Source organism: Ornithorhynchus anatinus, chromosome X4 (assembly GCF_004115215.2).
Source record: "Ornithorhynchus anatinus isolate Pmale09 chromosome X4, mOrnAna1.pri.v4, whole genome shotgun sequence".
In the NCBI taxonomy this organism is placed as follows: Eukaryota; Metazoa; Chordata; class Mammalia; order Monotremata; family Ornithorhynchidae; genus Ornithorhynchus; species Ornithorhynchus anatinus.
Window position 1 is genome coordinate 2,684,094 of NC_041752.1, and position 22,610 is coordinate 2,706,703.

A 22,610-nucleotide genomic window follows, 5' to 3' on the forward strand; every position below is an offset into this window, starting at 1 on the left:
TGCAGCAGAGTCCCGGGCCAGGGTCGGCAGCGAGAGCGAAAGCCAGGCAGGAGCCGGCCACCCCGAGCCGGGCCCCCCTGACTCTGGGTCGACACCCACCCTTTCCACTCACGGGGGCTTTGGTTTTCAATATATATATATTTTTAATGTTATCTGTCAAGTGCTTTCTATGTGCCAAGCTCTATACCAAGCGCTGCGGAAGATACGAGCTAAGCAGGTTGCATGCAGTCCATGTCCCACATGGGGCTCACAGTCTTCACCCCCATTTTCCAGATGAGGTCACTGGGGCCCAGAGAAGTGAAGTGCCAAGCCCCAGGTCACCCAGCAGACGAGTGGCGGAGCCGGGAGTAGAACCCAGGTCTTTCTGACTCCCAGGCCCGGGCTCTATCCACTAGACCACCTGCTTTTCTGTTCCTACTTGGTGCTTTTATTGCCAAAGCTCCTTACCTTAGTAATTTTTTTATACTCGGAACCTGGGGGCCGGCCTCCCGAAGAACCACCCCAGAAAAGACGGGATGGGAAAAGGAGACTAAGAAAAAGTGCAAGACCTAAGTGGGGAAAAGGCTGAAAGGAGAGCTAAATCCACTAAGAGGCCCGGAGGCTGTTTACAGACACTCTAATAAGGATCCAAGGGTGGGGGGGGAAATTCGTGCCAAAGAACCAAAACAAACAAACAAAGTCAGGCGATCCCGATGAAAAGCCAACTGATGAGGGAAAGAGGTCAGAGTTCAAAAGCCATCCATTCACAAAGAGAAGGCTGGCTCTGGTGACTGCAAGGGGAGAAGAGTCAGAGGGCAAAAAGGACGCGTGCACGAACTCCAAAAGGAAGGGGAATAATATCTCTCTCTGGGCATCAAGACTAGTAAAATAATAATCTTAATTTTTTTATTACGGTATTTATTAAGCTCTTACTGTGTCCAGGCACTGTCCTCTCCCCTGGGGTAGATATAAGCTAATCACATCGGTCACAGCCCGTGTCCCACGGGGGGCTCACAGTCAATCCCCATTTTACAGAGGAGGAAACTGAGGCCCCGAGAAGTAAAGTGACATCCAAAGTCACACGGCAGGCAGATAGCAGAGCCGACCTTTGAACACAGGTCCTCTGACTCCCAGGTCCGAGCTCTTTCCAACATATCCCAAGCAAGAACTTGAGGGAGTCAACGGAGCTGATGAATAATTCACATCTCTGAGGACCAAAAATTAGACGTTGGCAGATTGGATTCTTGTCGACAGAACCGCCTCAAAGCCCGGTCAATCGGTCGTATTTATTATTATTATCAAGTGCCGATAATAATCTTGATAATCATCGTTTCCAATTCATAGCCACTCTATGAATATATTTTATCTTCTGCCATAATCCGTAACCTTACTAACGGTTCTTCCGTTATCCTTGCTACGGTCTCTATCCATTTAGCTGCTGGTCTGCCTCTTCCATGTTTTCCCTGGACTTTTTATTTATTTATTCAGTGCTTATTGTGTGCAGAGCACTGCACTAAGCGCTTGTATGAGAAATGGACAGGCTGTTTTCAAACACGTCGATGATCTACAGGGGAATAATTCACCAGGATTGGCGGGTGAATTCTGAATATCCTCAAGGGGGTTGCAAGATCCCTGCCTTCCAGGAGCTGACAGTCTACTGCGTGCAGAGCACGGGACTGACAGCCTGACTGAAGCAGCGTGGCCTAGTGGGTAGAGTCCACATGTGGGAGACAGAAGGACCTGGGTTCTAATCCTGACTCTGCCACTTGTCTGCTGTGCTATCTTAGGCCTGGCACTTCACTTCTCTGTGCCTCAGTTACCTCTGTAAAATGGGGATTGAGACTGTGAGCCCCATGTGGGACGGGGACGGTCTCCAACCTGATTAGTTTGTATTGACCCCAGGGCTCAATGTGCGTGGCACATTGTAAGCGCTTAACAACCATTAAAAAAAAGAGTCTGGGAGAGCCCAGTACAGTTAAGAGACACGATTTCTGCTCCTAAACTGGGATGTGACCTGCTCCCTTCCGCGCTGCCCTATCTCGGCCCTCTCCGGAGAAAGATGGAATCATCCTAGACCGTAGCCAAGCGTGATTCCCACCTCCCAGCCCCTTAATGACAGAAGGGTGCGGGGTTCGAGTCACAACCTCTTTCTTCCAAACAAGCCGTGTGGCCCTAATGGCCCCGTCTCAGTGGCGGGATCCACCTCCCCCGCCGGCCTTGCCCGAGCCCGGCGATTCTCGGCCCGCACCCCCTCCGGTCGCTGAAGCCATTACGTGACTGCTTCGAGACATTCCAAGCCCGAGAAGGGGAAAGGCGGATAAAGGAAAACCCCCCGTGTCCGATCCGCAGGAGAGGTGAACCGGGGAACGTAATGGGCTTTTAGCGTCCGACATTCCAGGACAGGCCTCGGTCTGTTTACAAGAACCCGGGTCCTGTACTGTTTCAGCCTTCCACCGGACCCGCCGTCTCTATTTGCCTGGGATCCGTTTCATTTTATTTCTTTCCCTTTCTAGAGCCCCCGTCCTTGTTGGCATAACATCTTCGGTTGCGGAGACCATTGCGAATTCTATCTCATCATCGACTCGACCACGTGGCTTTAAACGAGTCCAGCCTGACTTCTGAGGCAACTCGTAATTGGGGTTTCCTCTATCCCACTACTGACATTTCTGTTCAGAGCGACAGACCCGGATTACAGATTTATCAGTCCTTGTCAATGCTCCTGGGCGATCTCTAGCTTCATCACACTTTTAACTCCTTCCGAAGGAGCTCCACTATCCTAAAAGTCATCTGTCTTTGTATTCTTTTTTTCCCACCTGTCAGAAGGGCTCAGTTATCCTGGAGCTCTTCAGGACAGTAGGATGGGAAGAAACCCGCTCTCCTTCCTTCTCAGGCTGAGATCGCAGTGGTGGCACAGTGAATATGTCTCACCTGAAGATCCGGTACCTATCTCAATGCTTAGTACAGTCCTTGGCATCTAGTAAGCGCTTCACGAATACCATCTGACAGAAACAGACGACGGACAACCGAAGCCACTGGACCTCCGGCCGACGGACGGTTTTTATCAGGCGCTTCACGTGTGCAGAGCACCAGACGAGGCGCTCGGGAGAGCGCGAAACACCAGAATCGGTAGACGCGTCCCCTGCCCGCAGTGAAACTGCGGCCTAGGCGGGGTGACGGACGTTAGTATAAGTGAACGGGTGACGGATCTGGACACGGGTCCTGCGGATCTGAGGGTGAGGTGGATTTATCACTGAACTATATTTTCCAAGCGCTTAGTACAGTGCTCTGTACACAGTAAGCGCTCAATAAATACGATCGAATGAATCAATGAATACCGAATGACCCTAGGTCACGGGTCCACCAGGATTACATTGTTTTCCCGGCGGGGAGGGGCTGAGAAAAGATGTGGGGTTCGGGGTTCCGGGCTTCTCAGGGTTCGAGCACTGCCCTCACTGGCGGAGTGGTTCGCTCAGTGCTCTGGACACAGTGAGCGCGCCGTCGATACCATTGATCACTGTTCACAGAGGCCCCGGGTGAAGGAAGGGATGAGAGACACTTACTTCATCTCCAGGACCTCTTCCAGGTGTTTCCTCCGCTCGGCTCGCAGGCTGGTCAAGTGGCTCTCCTTTTCCGCCAGGGACTGTTGGGTGGACGACAGCTTGGATCGCATGGACTCCAGCTCCTGCCTCACCTTCTCCATGGCCACCATCAGCTCTTCCACCTGGCCCCCAGGAGGAGAGAGAAAAGAGCAGCGTGGTTTAGTGGAGAGAGCACGGGCCTGGGAGTCAGAAGGACCTGGGTTCTAATCCCGACTCCGCCACGTGTCCGTGTCTGGAGCGAGTCACTTCACTTCTCTGGGTCTCGGTTACCTCATCTGGAAAATGGGGATTGAGAGTGTGAGTCCCATGTGGGACAGGGGCTGTATTCAACCTCATTAACTTGTATCTGCCCCAGCGCTTAGAACAGGGCTCGGAACATAGTAAGCGCTTAATAAGTACCATGGTCATTATTAGTATTAGAAGACCGGGCGAGGGAGATCAGGAGGGACCGAAGGGAGGGGCTGACCGGACGTGGGCTGGCGAGAGGTCAGCGGGGAATCGGAGCGGAGTTGTCCGACTGGAAATAGACGAGGGGTGAGAGTGTTGGTTGGCGATCTCGGATCCGTTCCCAAAGCCACATGGAGGAAGGAGCCACGGCGGATGACTCCCAAGCCTCGTGGGATAACTGGTACTCTGGTTTTTTGGTGGGGGGAAAGGGGTGTCCAGGTTTCCCCTTCTTCTCAGCCCAACGGAAGGGGCAGGAATAACGATCCAAGGGACTAATGGATTGACCCACCTTCTGTCATTCATTCCTACATTCATTCAACTGCATTTATCGAATGCTTACGGAGTGCGGAGCAGTGTAACAGGTGCTTGGGAGTGTACAATCGAACAACGGACAGACACATTCCCTGCCCACGATGAGTTTCAACAGAGTCGTCACGCGGGTCACAGCACCAGGCCCGGATCACCACCCGAGGTGTACGACGGGCGAGGACGGTGGAACCCAGTGCCCGTCCGTCCGGTTGGTGACCCAAAATCCCCAAGAAGCCCTACTTTCCCTTCCCTCGCTCCCTTTGGCATCACCCTGACTTGCTCCCTTTATTCATCCCCCTCACAACCCCTCCAGCATTTATGTCTATATTCGTCATTTATATATTCCTATTAACGTCTGTCTCTCCCTCTAGTCCGTAAGCTCGGGGTGGGACAGGAATGTGTCTGTTTATTGTTCTATCGTCTCTTCCAAACGCTTAGTAAACTACTCTGCACACAGTAAGGGCTCAATAAATACGACTGACTGACCCATCACTGCCCGGGAGGCCTAAGGCATCCATGAAGGGGCCTTAGTTCTCCATCCAAATCAGGCTCTTCCTGACTGTGCTGTTTATTCCTTCCTGAGGAGCTGCTGGAAATAGAACGGATGATTGCTTGCCCTGAATCTGGACAGGAGAGGTGAGGAATGCGAGAAAAGAGAGGGAGGAAAACCATGCGTGAAGAACAGCTACAGGAGAGAGCGAGAGAGACAGGGACGAGAGAAGCGGTGTGGCCTAGTTGAAAGAGCCCAGGCCTGGGAATCAGAAATACCTGGTTCTAATCCTGGCCCCGCCAACTGTATCTGCTGTTTGACTTTCGGCAGGTCACTTAAGTTCTCTGTGCCTCAGTTCCCTCATCTGTAAAATGGGATTAAGACTGTGAGCCCCATTTAGGACACGGACCGTGTCCTGCCTGATTATCCTGTATCTACCTCAGCGCTAAGGACAATGCCCGGCACACAGTAAGCACTTAACAAATACCACAGCCGTCATCGACATCATTCTAACCCTGCTGCTTGTCTACTGTGTGACCTTGGGCAAGTCACTTCACTATTCTGTCCCTCAGTTACCTCATCTGGAAAATATGGACTGAGACTGTGAACTCCATGCAGGACAGGGACTGGGTCTGACCTGATTAGCTTGTATCCTCCCCACTGCCTAGTAGTGCCTGGCATACATAGTAAGCACTTAGCAAATAATAATAAAAAAAGGAACTGGGAGGTGGGGGTGGGGAGGGGGAAGGGCAGATGCCCAGAAAAGGGCATGAGGGACAAAAGAGGCCAAGGTGATGGAGCCTCACCCACTGTTGGGTGATGGGCCTTCCATCTGATTTCTTCTGGCAACATTTTTTTTTTAAATGAGGGGCAAGGGGCGTGCCAACCACAGAAACATCTGTTTAGAACAAAAAGTAACCTCATCTAAGCCAGCAGCCAGCCAACTGCAACAATCATAAAGGCTTATGTCAGTTTGCTACTTGCCAAGACGGGATCTTTGTGGCAATAAACCTTTTCCTAATTAGCCGGGGACCGGGGGGGGGGGGAGGGGAGGGTGCGGGGATCGCTCCGCTCCCGGGCACACACCGAGTTTTGTGGACTCGCTGGGCGTGGACCCGCAGCGTGACCAATCTGGATTGTGCCCCGTGCTGGTGGGTCCCGGGCCCGGAGCCTGGACTCCCAGAGCCCCGCGCGTTGGGTGGCCACGGCTTCTCGGCTCCGGGGGCCGGAGGCGGATTCCGTTCTCGAGGGACCGGAACGTCCCGCTTCTCGGATCATTTCGGCCGCCGCTGCGGAGTGGTTTGCTGGGCCCCAGCTTGGCATCCCTCGAGCCGGCCCCGGGTGCTTCCCACCTCCTTCAGTGGGTGGCTTCGGCTCGCTCATCTCGGGAAGCGGCTGGTGCGAAGGCACGGGTCCGGGTGACAAGCCCGGCTCTGCTGACTCCCTTCCTTTGCTCTTCCCTGGTCCCAGCCCCGCGGCACTTACGTAAATATCTGTCATTTTATTTATTTGTACTGATGTCTATCTCCCCCCTCTAAACTGCAAGCTCATCGTGGGCAGGGAACATCACGTTTATTGTCGTATTGTACTTTCCCAAGCCTTTAATACAGTGCTCTGCACACAGTAAGCGCTCAATAAATACAACTGAATGAATGAATGCCACCTGCTTGCTGCGTGACCCTGGGAAAGTCACTTGACTGCTCTGGGCCTCGGATGCCTCAACCTCAAAAAGGGGATGAAATCCCCCGCGTCTCTCTCCCGCTTGTTCTGTGAGCCCCAGGGGAGACAGGGGCTGTGTCTGATCTACCTTGGATCTTCCTCAAGGCTCATTTCAGAGTAAATGCTTAAAAAAAAATCACAATTCTTACTACTGAGAAGCAGTAAGGCCTATTGGAAAGAGCACAGTCCTGGGTTCTAACCTTAGCTCCGCCTCTTGCCTCCTTTGAACCTTGGGCCAGTCACTTAGCTACTCCCTCGGTCTCCTCATCTGTAAAATGGGAATTAAATGGGAACGGGATGGCTTCTCCCTCAGACTACGGGCCCCAGGCGGGCCTGGGTCCGCATCTTGTTTCTACGTACAGTGCTTGGCGGAGAGCAAACGCTTAACAGATTCCTCAATTATTATTATTATTCCCATCAGCAGGATAAAAGATGGTGACTGTAAAGGCCTGTGTATAATTGACGGATCGCTCCATGTTGTGGACACACAGAGAGGTTTTGTGTCCTGAGATACATGGAGGCAGCAAGGCCTAAAGGAGAGAATTCAAAACTGGGAGTCAAAAAACTGGACTAGTCTTGGGGAGATAAAAGATAAACAGCAAGATAACCAGTAGGCGCTCAATAAATAGGGGAAGCAGCGTGGCTCAGTGGAAAGAGCCCGGGCTTCGGAGTCAGAGGTCATGGGTTCGATTCCCGGCTCTGCCACTTGTCAACTGTGTGACTGTGGGCGAGTCACTTAACTTCTCTGTGCCTCAGTTACCTCATCTGTAAAATGGGGATTAACTGTGAGCCTCACATGGGACAATCTGATTACCCTGTATCTCCCCCAGCACTTAGAACAGTGCTCTGCACATAGTAAGCGCTTAACAAATACCAACATTATTATTATTATTAAATACCACCTACAACTATGACGAACAGTATTAATCAGTCAATGTGCCAGCAGGCTTTCAATAAATACCATCCTTACCACCATCACCTCTTCGGCAGCGCCTACTAATAGTACTGATCAATCAATCAATCAATCAATTTAACCAGGAGGTGCTCAACAAATATCATTCCTTCCACCATCACTTTTATGGTGACTTCTACTGATAGCATCCATCAAGCAATCCATGTTCCCAGTAGGTGCTCAATAAATATCATCTCCTTCTATTAATATTACCACAACGAGAGCTCTGGCTACTGAATCAATCATTCGTTCATTCAATCGTATTTACTGAGCGCTTACGGTGTGCGGAGCACTGTACTAAGCGCTTGGATCATCAGTACTAATGGCATTAATGCTATTCCTATCACAGTTGTTATTGCTATTTGTATATATTATACATTACCCTATTTATTTTGTTAACACGTGGTATATCTCCTTGATTCTATTTATCTTGATGATGTGGTCTTGTTTCTGTTTCGTCCTCTTCTGCTTTGCCGTCCGTCTCCCCGGTTTAGACCGTGAGCCCGTCACCGGGCAGGGATCGTCTCTGTCGGTTGCCGAATCGTACATGCCAAGCCCTTAATACAGTGCTCGGCACATAGTAAGCGCTCAATAAATACGATCGGATGAATATTATCATCACCACCATTATTACAACTGCTATTACTTCTACTAGTGTGTAAATCGATCGATCCACCAAGGTATTTACCTAGGGCTTTCTGCGTGCAGAGCACTGTACTAAGCACTTGGGAGAGGACATTACAACAGAGTCGGTGGAAGCGTTCTCGGCCCACAGCGATCTCCCAGTCTAGCGGGGACGACGGACGTGGAAATGGATGTTCGGCGTGAACACCGGAATCCGGGATCTGTCGCCTTGATATTCATTCATTCATCCAATAGTATTTATTGAGCGCTCACTAGGTGCACAGCCCTGTACTAAGCGCTTGGAATGGACAATTCGGCAACAGAGAGACACAATCCCCGTCCAATGATGGGCTCACAGTCTAATCGGGGGAGCCAGACGGCAGAGCGAAACAGAATGAAACAAAAACAAGACAACTTTATCACAATAAATTGAATCAAGGGGATGTACACCTCATTAACAAAATAAATAGGATAATAAAAATATATCCCACCACTGGACTCTCCCTCTAGACCGTAAATTCGTTGCGGGCGGGGAATGTGTCTGTTATACAGTGCTCGGCACTCGGTGGGCACTCAATAAATACGACTGACCGACTGAGTGGTCTCATAACGTACGTGGGTTTGATCTGAACGTCGTCAGCTTTGAAAAGCCTCCCTTCTGGGTATGTTCGTGAGAGACCGCAAGGGGTTAAGCCTGCATTTCACGCTCGCTGTTTTTTCAACGGAACGCAAACACGGAGGCCTGCAGAATCTGCCTTGGCTCTTTCAAGAGGCTTTTTGCTTTCCGTTACGGTTTTTTTTTTCTTGGAGAAAACCAAGTGGGAAACCGGGCTTTTTAATCCCCGATGAAGAGCGTGTACAGGTGAACAGGACGCCGAACCAGTGATTGATATCAGCGTCTACTACGGCTTCCGCCTTCAGGGTGGGTGGGTCGCGGGGTTGCTTTTGGGCTTCGCCGAAAACCGCAAGTGTTGATTTTGAGGCAAGTAAATCCTCCTACTCGAAAAGTAAGTGGCACCGGAACACAAGTTAGATAGCGATCAAAGCTCTCGCTAGCGCCGATCTCTCCTGAGGAGAGATGCTGTGGGAATTCTAAATGGTTTGGGGGAGCGCACGCTCTTTTAAATAAATATCTCTTGGAACTGGGGCAGGCGATCAAGAATATTAGCAACTTTTTTCAAGATGTTAAGCGCTTACTAGGGGTCAGACGCTGAACTAAGCGCCGGGGTAGATACAAGCTAATCAGGTTGGACCAGTCCGGGTCCCAGACGGGCTCCCAGGTTTACATCCCCAATTTGCAGATGAGGGAATTGAGGCACAGAGAAGGTATCTGACTTGCTCGAGGTCACACAGCAGACAAGTGGCGGAGTCAGGATTAGAATCCAGTTCTCTGACTCCCAGGCCCCGGCTCTTTCCACGAGGCCACGCGGCTTCTTGTGTCGAAGCAGGTATGTATCTAGACAAACACGTACACAGATTCAGACCCACCGGTACACCTTCCTGTCCTCCACCACAAACTTATACCCACAGGAAGCCCGGCAAAAAAGCTGACTCCCTCTCCAGCCTCACTGACTTTTCCAGAATTCCCAATTTCAACCAGGACGGTTTCCCTTTCCCATCCCACCTCCAGCTCCGGGCTTTCAGAATGGTTTCCGTCACTGACTCGCGGATGCAGTTAGAGGGGTTCATTAAAGGAGTCGGGATGCGGGTCAAGAACGGCCCCCTAAATCTACTCCTCTGACCGGTCATCTGAAGCTTCCTTGGCTCTGAGCCTGGGAGAAAGTCCTGAGGTCTGACGGAATTGCTTCGTGGCCTGCGATCCTTCCATTCTTGGAGCGCTTTTAAGAGTTCATTTGATCCAAACTCCTGCCGCTGGGCAAAGGGATGATCTAACCCCACAGGACAGATGCTCTGCGTATTCAGTTCATTATGATCTCCGGAAATGGCCTTGCTTATACTTATCTTACGAGAAGCAGCATGGCCTAGGAGCTAGAGCCCGGGCCTTCAGGTCAGAAGGACCTGGGTTCATTCATTCAATAGTATTTATGGAGCGCTTACTATGTGCAGAGCACTTTACTAAGCGCTTGGAATGTACAGTTCGGTAACAGATACAGTCCCTGCCCTCCGACGGGCTCACGGTCTAATCGGGGGAGACGGACGGACAAGAACGATAGCAATAAATAGAACCCGGGTTCTAATCCCGGCTCCGCCACCTGTCCGCTTTGTGACCTTGGGCAAGTCGCTTCACTTCTCTGGGCCTCAGTACCCTCCCCTGCACAGTGAGGATTAAGACTGTGAACCCATTATGGGAAAGGGACCGGATCCAACCCCATTTGCTTGTATCTACCCCAGTGCTTAGTTCAGTGCCTGGTACATAGGAAGCGCTTACCAAATAACGCAATTATTGTTATTAGTAGTAGTATCTTAACAGCCCATCCCTGGCAATGCTTAAGAAGCCTGCAAGTCAAGAAGCCCTTTTTATTTTATGGTATTTGTTAAGCGCTTATTTTGTGCCAAGCACTGGGGAAGATACAAGTTAATCAGGTTAGACTTAGTCTCTGTCCCACGTGGGGCTCCCAGCCTTCCTTTTTGCATTTCTGCTGCTGCTTTCCTGACGTTCTCCAGGTTCTTCATCAATGGCATTTACTGAGCGCTTACTATGTGTGGAGCTCTGTACTAAGCGGTTGGGAGGGTACACATAACAGAGTTGGCAGACACGTCTCGCGTCCACAGCAAGCCATCTTTCCGTGGGGATCAAAAGGGGACACGACACTCTGAGAAGGGTCTGATCAAAGCAGAAGGCTTATTCCCAGCCCCCTGTGGGACAGGCTCTTATTAATACAAGTGCTCTCCCAAACGCTTAGTACGTGCCCCGCGTGCAATAAGCGCTCAATTAATATCACCCAAACTGGACTGGGTTGTTGAAATAACTCTACTACAATACCGACTCTCATTCAGCTTCTGGTCTGCCAAGACCCCCGGATCATTTTCTGCTCTTTGCGAATAGCCCTTCCGCACCCTGCAATCACAAGGTTTGCTTCGAATTTCTGCTTTCCGTCTGTCCCAGTTGAATTGTGTGGGAATCCACAGCAATAGCCAATAGCTGCCTTGCCCAATTTTCCATCACCCACAAATCCTATGAGCACACTCAATTTCTTCACCCAAGTTTTTGATATAGATACGGATTGCGCCGGCGGGTCGGGGGGGGATTTTAATCAATCAGCGTGCTCTCCTCAGGCTAATGATTATCCTTTTGGCATGATCATATAGCTCAGAATCTCTGAAAAGTAGGATGAACAAGCAATCCTCTCCTAGCTCTCAATGACCCCGGATATATCCAGTAATTTCTTCCATTAGATGGTCCACGAAGTATCATTTTATGGTATCTGTTGAGCGCTTCCTTTGTGCCAGGCACTGTACTAAGCTCCGCGGTTGATACAAACCACTCAAGTTGGACAAGGTCCGTGTCCCACGTGGGGCTCACAGTCTTAATCTCCATTTTCCCGATGAGGGAAAAGTGGCCCAGAGAACTACGTGACTTGTCCAAGGTCACACGGCAGACGAGCGGCAGAGTCAGGATTAGAACCCAGGTTCTGATTCACAGGCCAGGGGTCTTTCCCCTAGGCCGTGCTGTGGATCTCAGAGCACAGTACCAAGCGCTTGTGAGAATCCACTGCAACATTCCCTGTCCACAAGGTGCTTACAGCCTAGAGGGGGAGAAAGAAGTACTGGGGGAACCGTCATTGACAAGTGGAGGCTAAGAAAGAAGGCAGAAGGCAGGTAGAGACGCGACCACACCGAAGAATGACCAAATTCCTGGCGTCCTTCAAACTCACTCAGGTTCCAGAAAGCCTTCCCGGAGCAGATGTTCTAAGACACGAATAAAGCCCAGGCCAGAGTTTTGACTTGAGCCTATAATTTAACTGCCTCAAGTAACATATTAGAAAGGAAACGGACTAGGTCTGACAGTGCGTGGAATGCCGGCGGGACCAGATGGCTTGCTTAAATCATGACTTTACAAACCTTTACTGGGGATAACGAGGGAATGACTTACAGCCCTGCCACGGATAGGCTTTTTCCGGACAGATCGGTGAGGGATTCTGGGTAACGCCAGGGTCCGTGCCTTTGGCGTTCTCTCCATCAGTCGATCAATCACTGGTATTTACTGAGCGCTTACCGTACCGAGCGCTGTATTATGCGCTTGGGAGGGTACGACGTGACAGAATTAGCAGACGCGTTCCCTGCCCATGATATCCATCCCCTTCCCTCTCACCTGAGTAGGCCGTCGGCCTCTGCAGCCTCTGACGTGGCCGTGGGAAATAACGATAATAACGTGAGCCCCACGTGGGACCTGATCGGTTTGTACCTGCCCCAGCCCTTAGCGCAGAGCAAGTGCTTAACAGATATGCGGTTCGGAAGCTCTGCTGATAACTCGCCCCTTTCCTGGGACTGGGATGGAATTTATCCTCCCGGCTCTCCATCGCGCTAGATCTGCCGGGGCTTTGGATCGGCCTTGGCCCTCCTTGGACAGGATGTGGGACTCCCAGGAAGGGAAGAAGAGAGGCCTCTTCCAAAAGGAAAAGAAGGGCTGACTTAGGACGTCCACTACCAATCAACGCTATTTCCTGATCACTTGATGTGCAGAGCTCACTACTAAACGCTTGGGAGAATCCAATACGACACAATCCAATAGTTGGTAGATACGTTCCCCGCCCAATCTATCTATGAAGGGTATTTATTGAGCGCCTATTATGTGCAGAGCACTGAGCTAAGTGCTTGAGAGAGTCCAATACAACAGAATTAGCAGACGTGTTCCCCGCCCATAACAAGTGCCCGCAAGGAGCTTACAGTCTAAAGGGGATGACGGATATTAAAGCAGATTACGGCTACATAGGGAACTGCCGCGGAACTGAGGGCAGGGTGGACACCATGAGCGCTTAGAACAGTCCTTGGCATACAGTAAGTGCTTAACAAATGCCATAATAATAATAATGATAATTATTATATCAGATCAGATGCCAAGGGGGAAGAATCCAAATGGCGGAAGGGGAGAAAATAAATGATCTGTGGCGTAGAATGGCAGATATGTCCAAACATCTTTCCTCGATCTCAAAACTCTCGAGATTTCAAACAGACATTTTAGAGTGTCTGCTCCGTTATTTCTAGCAACGCGAAATCACCCCCTCAAGGGCTTCCAGCTCCTCTCCAAAGGCTCGGTGAATCCCGGGAAATCAATACGCCTCCAGTGATTTACTGAATGGCCATGGTTGTCCTCCGTCTAACAAGATGACGGCGCTCAGGGTGAATTTTAGACACGGGGGTAGGTGGGGCTGAAAAGGCCCAGGGAATTAGCAACAGCCTCCACCACACTGAACCCACACAAAACACTGTCCCCTCTTGTGGAGCCTTGGGGGTTGGTGGTTTCTGCTTTCAGGTTTATTCCTATTAATGCCCACCTCTCCCTCTAGTCTGTAAGCTCATTATGGGTAGGGAATGGGTCTGTTAATTCTGTTGTATTGGACTCTCCCAAGCGCTTAGTATTGTGTTCTGACCTAATTAACTTGTACATGTCACAGTGCTCAAACAGTGTTTGATGCATAGTAAGCGCTTAACAAATACCAGAAAAAACACCAGATACAATCGAAAAGTTCTCAGAAATGCCTGTCTCGGATCCCGGGGCAGAACGATTGGGAGTGGGAAGCTTTGTAAGAAATGAGCAAATCTTCGTGAGTTTCCCTTCCCCTATCCAAGAGACCCCCATCTGGGAACCACATGGAGGATGAGGCCAGGTCTGAAATTTTTCGCCTGGGACCATTTTCCCCACAGAGAGGATCGGAGGAGGGGGTGATCAGCCTGAGGCGAAGGTCTATCAAACAGTCTTCGTGCTCCGGCCGTATTTTTTTTCTCAGTATTAGGCTCAGAGGGTGAGCAAACGGGGTGCGATTTATTTTGGCTCCAAGGATTTGACCTCCAATCTCCTCACTAGCCCAAAATACAACCCATGTTCAACGGGCTCCTCCAATCTCCTATTCTCCCGGGTCAAAATTTTCGCTTCACGAAGGATCCCATAAAACTTTCACCCCGGTCGCCCCAGACTATTCTGCACACACCCACTGCTCCGGCTTTCACGACCTCCAAGGTTCCGGAAGAAATGATCAACCTGACGTTCTCCTCCTCTGTTGTTATTGGAGATGTTTACAGAGTTTTCCCTGGTCTTTTCCAGGTTCGTGATTGGGACCTTGCATTTATCAGTTAAAATTTATTTTCGGCTCCTGTTTGAGTGGGGGAAAGGGAGGGGGAAAGTAAACAAGGGTCTCAAGACCATAGTGGAAATACTGATGATGATAATAATGCTCACGGAAGTATTTGTTAAGCACTTTATCTATTCCAAAGCACTGGGTTAAGCACTGGGGAGGAGGGGGAAAATACAAGATAATTAGGTCAGATGCTGCTCCTATTTGGGTCTTATCATCTAAGCAATAGGTTGGGAGCCGCTGTCTTTACCTCATTGTACAGAGGAAGCAGCACAGTTTAATGGACAGAGCACAGGCCTAGCCGTTAGAAGGACCTGGGTTCTAATCCCGCCTCCGCCACTTGTCTACTGGGTGACCTTGGGTAAGTCACGTCACTTCTCTGGGCCTCAGTTACTGCATCTGTAAAATGCGGATTAAGACTGTCAGCCCCATGTGGGACGGGGACTGGGTCTGTCCTCATTAGCTTGTATCTACCCCAGTGCTCGTCACATAGTAAGCACTTGAATACCATTATAATTATTATTACTATTAGGCGCAGAACGGTGAGAAGCAGCGTGGCCTAATGGACAGAGCCCCGGCCTGGAAGTCAAAAGGTACATAGTACAGTGCTCTGCACATAGTAAGCGGTCGATAAATACTATTGAACGAATGAATGAAAAGGACCTGGATTCTAATCCCGGCTCCATCGCCTGTCAGTTGTGATGACAAGTCACTTCACTTCTCTGTGACTCAGTTACAGTATCTGTAAAATGGGGATTAAGACTGGGAGCCCCGTGTGGGACGTGGACTGTGTCCAACCTGATTACTATGCATCTCCCCCAGCACACAGTACAGCGCCTGGCATAGAGTAAACACGTAACGAATACCGCCCCCGCCAAAAGGCTCCCGGTTTTAAGTACCTCATTGGAGAAGTCTGAGAAGCGCCAGTTTCAAACTACCCCCTGCCCTTACATTAGCTCGGATTTGGGTCCTGATTCCTAACCCCAAGGGTCCGAGGAGCTTCGAAGACATCCTGTACGTTGAGCTCCCCGATGCCTGTTGATGTTCCCCAAACCCTCGGGAACAAACGTCCCGCTAGAATCTCCAAAACCAAACTGAAAACCAAGTCGACTCTCTCTTCTCCTGAGATTTCGTCGGGCCAGATGGAGCAAGACGGAATTCCGGCTCGTCCTCTGCGTCCGTTTAAGCCTCGGTCTTTCTTGAACTTATTTGGGAGGTTTCCATTAATAGCTGGGTCGTACGGCAATCATATTGGGCTGCCATCACCACAGGCGGACTGTATCGGGCTGGAAGTCTATAGGGCATACATCTTTCCGACATCAAAGGCTGTCGGAGTCTAAATAGAGAGAATTCTGCCCCGGCTGGGACCCAGACATTCAACTTCTCCCCACGAGCCGGAGAGGGCAGAGTTCTTATGAAGTGGCGGAGCGTCCTTTGAAGTTCCTGGCTGTTTGTGGGCTGTGGTGGTGTTTGTTTGGTAGTTAGCTGTCACCGTGGGGGCAGACATGACGTGATGCCGGCTTTGGGCCCGCTGACTAATTTCCGAACCGGTCTCCGTAAACGGAAGTGAAGCAGCGCGGCCTGGTGGACAGAGCCCCGGGCCTGGGAGGCAGAATCCCGGCCCCGCTACATGTCTGCTGTGTGACCTCGAGCAAGTCACTTCACTTCTCTGGATCTCGGTTACCTCATCTGTCAAACGGGGATTAAGAGTGGGAGCCCCTCGTGGGATAGGGACTGCGTCCAACCTGATCAGCTTGCATTTAGCCCAGAGATTAGAACAGTGATTAGCACACAGTAAACACTCAACAATCCTTGTCTGTCTTATGCCGTCGAGTCGTCTCCGACCCACAGTGACACTATGGACACATCTCTCCCAGAACGCCCCGTTTCCATCTGCAGTCGTTCCGGTAGTGCATCCACAGAGTACATTGTGATCATTATCATTATTATGCAGACGGAGACTCCCGGCACTTAAACCATCGTCCTAATAATGACTACCATTACTTGTTAAGCGCTCGCTCCGGGCCAAGTCCTGCCTTTTCTCCCTCTCCCTTCTGTGCCACCCTGATTTGCTCCTTTTATTCATCGCCGCACAGCCCAACCCCACCAGCACCTGTGTCCATATCTGTCATTTATTCCTTTATATTCGTGTCTGCATCCCCCTCTAGACTGAAAGCTCGTTGTGAACAGGGAACGTGTCCACTAATTCTGTCGTCCTGGGCTCTCCCAAGTGCTTATTCCAGTGCTCTGCACACGGTAAGCGCTCAATAAATACTATCAGTCGATTGATCTCCTCCAGTACCGGCGGCAAACATCCTCTCGGTTGAAGGGGTGGAGGACTAGGTCCTCGCTGGGCCCCACCTTTATCGTCAGAGGGCGGCCGGTTGACCCTTGTCAATTCCAGCTCGAAGGGAGGGAGTAATCATAATGACTGTTAAGCACTTTCTATGTTCGGGCACTGTACTAAGTGCTGGGGTAGATACCTGACACAGTCCCAATCCCACACGGGGCTCTCCACCTAGAATCCCCATTTTACCGAGGAGGAAACTGAGGCCCAGAGAAGTGAAGTGACTTAGCGTCACCCAGCAGGCTCTGCCTCTTGCCTGCTCTGTGGCCGTGGGCAGGTCACTTCATTTCTCTGGGCCTCGGTTTCCTCACAGCGCTAAGCGCTTAGTCCAGTGCTCTGCACACAGTGAGCGCTCACTAAATACGAGCGAATGAATGAATAAAATGGGGATTAAGACAGTCGAGCCCCCAAGTGGGACACGGACTGTGTCCACCGTGATTAGCTTGAACCTACCCTGGAGCTTAGTACAGTGTCTGGCCCACAGTAAGCATTTAATAAACACTGTAAAAAATAATAAATAAATACAGAGGAGCATTTTAGGCGACGACCCCGCTGATCAGGCTGAACCATTTATTCACCCAGCAGCCACCTCAGTGACTTTATAAACCTGCCGACCTGTTTCTCAGCATTGGTCCTGGCTGATTCCTCCTGGGCCAGCACCATTTCCCGCTCTGCAGTGATCTGCACGCTCTCCCTTAGGGCTTCTTCCAGCTCCTCAATCCTGTCATCCTTCTTTCGGAGGTTGTCCTGGAAAATGACGGAGACCGGGTGAGGTAGACGACAACCCCGAAAGAGAGCCCGCTTAGGAGAAGGCAGGACGGGCGAGGACCCGATCCGGGAGAGGAAAAAGAGATCCGTAGCCGGGAAGTCTTCGGGAAAGAAGGAAGCGAGGAAGAGAGGAGTGAAGCGGCAGGACGGAGAGTCGAGGAGCGAGTTAGTAAAAGCGATAGAAGCGTCCGAAGCCCTCTTCTCTACTCACTTGGAGCCGGCGGAATCGTTTTTGTTAGCACGGAGAGCGTGGTGGGGGGAATGCGTGGCTGGTTAAAGAGCGTAGAGGCTTTCTGGGCCTCAGTTCCCTCCATTTCCTCCCCGCACATCCCCCGTCTTCTCAGCCTGGCCACACAGAAGGGCCTGCCTCTCTACCTTTCTCTCTTCTCGTGGACAACGGTTTGGTCAACCCAACAGACGTTGAGGAAAAGGAACGAGAGGGTGCTCCTCAGCCTTCAGGAAAGGCCCATCTTGCCTTGATTACTTCGGAATTACTTGAGAGGCCGACCCCGACTCTGAGGGTAGTCTGGCTTTGCTGTTTCGAACTGTGTCCCGGCGGCCCCCGGAGATCAAATTCCCAACGGAAGGCGTATCTCAGAAAGCGGAGGGGCACCGGCTGAAACTCAAACGAGCCGCCGATCTGTCTTGGCGTGACAAGAACAGAAGAACAGAAGGCGGCTGCATTTTCAGAGCGTGAGGACTGATGTTGGTGTTTTCGAGGAGTACTGGGGGACTGGAATCCGGACAGTCCGACGGGATCCTCCGCGACCCTACCTCGACGAGCTTGATGGGCTCGGACGTTTGGAGAAAGGTGGGTGGCTGTTTCTAAGTGGGTAAGGAGCGGGGGGTTTGCTGGAGGCTGCATCCTCTGCTTTGAAGGCCGGTTTTATTAAGAGAGCAGGGAGAGGAGGACAGCGTCGGCTGTTTGGGGCTGGGAAACTCTCCCCCATTCTGTCGCGGCCTCTTTTTCGAGGGGAAGGTGCCAGACAGTTTGCTGTGACCTCACTGTGGGAATGAACAAGACCTTTATGATGCCCCCGACCTCCGAATCGGTGGACTAGAGCCTGTCCTTGGTGGGCTCGCTCAATGAAAAAGCTTGGAAGTTCCCCACGACTGCGGTTTCTCACTTACAATTTACTTGTTTTTCACCCCTAGGAGAACGTCTGTGGTGATAACCAGCTTGGATAAATAACTGAGATAATAACGATAATAATAATGATGGAATTTGTTCAGCACGTGCTGCGTGCCAGAGACTGTACTAAGCACTGGGGTAGATCTAAGCAAATCGGGTTGGATACAGTCCCTGTCCCACATGGGATTCACAGTCTTAATCCCCATTTTACAGATGAGGGAACTGAGGCACAGAGCCATCAAGTGATTTGCCCAAGCTCACCAGCAGACAATTGACAAGTCCTTCTGACTCCCAGGCCTGGGCTCTATCCACTAGGCTACGCATATGGCGAGGACTCCTCTAAACCTCAAGCCGAGTGACGTTTCCCTTCCATTTTGCGAAGTCCCTCTCTCTTTTAAGAGGAAACCTGAGAGATAAAGGCCCTTTGAGCAGAGCGTGGCGGGGCTCGGAACGAGTGGGTGAGCCGGGGGGGTGACTCGTTTGGTCTTCAATCTATGGTTTCCTTTGGGTCCACCCAACCGGGCGACAGACCTCCCCGGGGGGAGTCGGACGGGAAGCCGATCGCGGGTCCTGACGTGAAGACAGCCCGGCAACAACCGGAGTCTCCAGGTCAAGCCAAAATGGTCCGTCCAACTTGTTCTAGTTCAAAGCAGAACGAATCGACACAAAAGGCAGGAGGAGGGAAGCAATTATTGACCAATTCACCCCGGCTTACAACCCTCCCTGGCTTGAGGCGATTATCGAAACCGATGGGATATGTACCCGGAAGCTCTTTTTTCTGCTTTTAAAAGAGCAGGTTTGGGTTGCCCCAGATTCGGTCCACACAGATTCAGTTAACGTCTCCCACCTGCTGCCTTCTCAGGGTTCTTCTTATGGTATTTACTGAGCTCTTATCCTGTCACTTGCAAAGCACGGGAGAATCTTCACTCATTCAATCGTATTTATTGGGCACTGGCTATTTGCAAGGCACTGTATTAAGCGCTTGGGAGAGTCCAATACAACAATAATGTCAGAAGGGAACATCACAGTCTACATCCCTCAAGAAGCCTCCCCCCAGAGAGGCATTTTGTCGATCCTTGATTCTGAAGGGGCAGCGATCCGATTATCCTGTACTTCCCTCAGCGCTTAGGACATAGTAAGTGCGTAACATTTATCATAACTCTAAGTCCTTCCAACAGCCCGGAGTAGAGAGTGGACTCATTCAGTCGACGAGTTTTCATGAAAAGCTTTGCTCTGGGGGTTTCTGAATAGTCGCTCCAGGGAAGGGAACGAAAGAAAAAAAGAAAGGTTTTCTTTATATGGTATTTGTGAAGAATTTACCATGTGCTAGACACTACACTAAGAACTGGGGTAGATACAAGATAGTCAGGTTGGAAACAGTCCCTGTCCCACATGAGGTTCACAGTCTTAATCTCCTCACTTCTCTACCCCCGCTCCCTTGCGCTGTGAGCTTCGTGTGGCCCGGGAAGGTGTCGGACCTGGAGGTCATGGATCTCCCTCAGTGCTTAGTTTAGGGCTGGCACATAATGCTTAGGAAATGCCACAGTTATATCCTCTAGACTGGAAGCTCGTGGTGGACAGGGCACGTGTCTTACCAACTCTCTTATAGTGTTATAATGTTCTCTCCCAAGTGCTTAGTTCAGTGTTATGCACACAGTAAGAGCTCAATACATACCACTGTTTGATCAATGAATTATTATCACTGGTGCCCCAATTATTTACTTTTTTCCTCTCTCTCGTTCTTTTCTTTTCTCTCTTTCTTTTCTCTCTCTTTTCTTTTCTCTCTCTCTCTTTCTTTTATCTCTCTCCCCCCTCCCCTTTCTTTGGTCTTTAGATGCCAAATCTGAACACCCCTACTTATCAAAAAAAACCCCCAAACCCTATGGGCTGAAAGGGAACATAAAAACAAACACAAAAAAACCTAATCTCACTCTTCCTTCATGGGGAAAAAATGCTAAAGGCCGACGTTGCTGACAGGAGGCCCTCTTTATAAGGGGGGTCTTGAGAGAAGGTCATCAAATCTCTCCCCTTCCAGAGCAGGTTTCTGAGTTGGCTGGTGAGCAAAGCATTGTAGTCCCAGGTTCTGCGTGTAAAGCTTTCCTAAGGAATTAGGCCTGTCACGGAAGAAAAATCATCACTGGTCCCTGAGGGAGAAACTTGTGGGCCAAAATATCATCTGCTGATAATTCCACAGACGCCGGAAGATCTTGTATCTACCCCGGCCCTAAGAACAGTATTTGACATACAGTAAGCGCTTAGCAAATACAATGGAAAAAAAAAATTATTCCCAGCCTCCCTTGTTCCTGCATGGCTGGGGATCACGTCCCCGGCCTGGTCCTTAGGTGGGAAGAACGCCAGATAGGAATACGCTCTGGAAGCAAGAGTGATAACTGTGGCATTTCTTAGGCACTTACCATGTGCCAAGCATTGTATTCAGCACTGGGGAATATATAAGATAAGCAGGTCCCACACGGGGCTCACGGGCTAAGTAGGAGGGACAACGGGTATTGAATCCTCATTTTCCAGATGAGGGAACTGAGGCTCGGAGAAGTGAAGTGGCTTGCCCGGTACCTGACTGCAGATACGAGCAGAGCCGGGACTTGTCCGCTGTGTGACTGTGGGGCAAGTCACTTAATTTCTCTGTGCCTCAGTTACCTCATCTGGAAAATGGGGATTAACTGTGAGCCTCACGTGGGACAACCTGATTACCCTGTATCTACCCCAGCGCTTACAACAGTGCTCGGCACATAGTAAGCGCTTAACAAATACCAACATTATTATTATTATTAGATCCCAGGTCCCTTGACTCTCAAGCCCGTGGCTCCTTCCGCCAGGCCAAGCTGCTTTACACAGCAGCACAGTGATAAGCGTGAGGTCCGTGGGGTCGAATCTGGTCTAATGTCTGTCTCCCCCAGTAGACTGGAAGCCCCCTGAGGGCAGGGAACAATTCTACCAACTCTGTGGCCTTGTACTTTCTCAAGCTTTCAGTCCAGTGCTCTGCACACAGTAAGTGCTCACTAAACACCACTGACGGATTGCTCTGTTAATATTTTCCAAGTGCCGGACACTGCAGAGTACTAGGGTATTCGATCAGATCGAAACACAGAACTACGCTGGGCTCACCGCCTAACGGGAAAGGAGGACGGTTCTTTAATCATTTCATTCATTTATTTCATCGTATTTACTGAGCACTACCTGTCTGCAGAGAGTACAAAGCAACAATAAGCAGACACACGCCCCGTCCATAACGAGTTTACAGTCCACGTAGGGAGACAGGTGTGACTCGCCTGAGGTCACCCTGCAGACAGGTGGCAGATTCGGGATTTGAACCCAGGTCTCCGGACTGCCAGGCCTGTGGACCTCCCCCTAGGCGACACTGCTCGTCGAGAGCCTCTGTGAACATTCATTCCTTCAATTCATTCATTCAGTCGTATTTCCTGAATGTTGACTCTGTGCAAAGCACTGTACGAAGTGCTTGGAAGGTACAATTCAGCAATAAAGACAGAGAATCCCTGCCCACACCGGGCTTACAGTCTAGAAGGGGGGGACCGGTGAGGGGGGTGCGTGGGGAGGGTGAAACATGGCTTCTACACACATTTAGGCCGATGGTTCACTAGGGAGAGGAAAGAGCCGACCGCCAAATCCAACTCCAGCCAGCCCTGAGGCCGGCAGAGAGGGCTGAATGGAACGAAGCAAATGGGAGCTCTCGTGCACCCTCCCGTTTGGCTTTTTTCCCCGAAAGTCACGTGAACGCGCCGATCGTTCACATCGGTAGTGCTGAGCAGAAAATGTCTGGATCGTGGTGGTGTCAGAGCTAGGCCGAGAAATTCCTTCCAAGTCTCATTGTTACCAACGGATACTTCGAATGAGAACATACTTTCAAAAAAAAAAAAAAAAGCCCAAAATATCCCCCAGAGTAATAAAAAATGATGATACAACACACTCCATTCGTCTCGGAACTGAAAGGTACCAAAGAGAGGGCAGCCACAG

At 50.6% G+C, this 22,610-nt stretch overlaps 1 protein-coding gene across 11 annotated transcripts in view; it reads right to left on the reverse strand.

Moving 5' to 3' along the window:
• The window catches only part of ERC1 (ELKS/RAB6-interacting/CAST family member 1), a 255,436-nt gene that overhangs the window by 98,635 nt on the left and 134,191 nt on the right, over positions 1–22,610 (reverse strand). For 8 of the 11 annotated variants that reach the window (XM_029054280.2, XM_029054279.2, XM_029054278.2 and 5 more), the window contains 2 exons: positions 17,336–17,467; positions 3,540–3,700 (listed from right to left, as the gene is read on the reverse strand). In XM_029054280.2, the coding sequence (XP_028910113.1) occupies positions 3,540–3,700; positions 17,336–17,467 (293 nt within the window). The remainder of the gene's footprint in view (positions 1–3,539; positions 3,701–17,335; positions 17,468–22,610) is intronic. The other 3 variants (XM_029054283.2, XM_029054282.2, XM_029054281.2) reach the window with 1 other exon arrangement.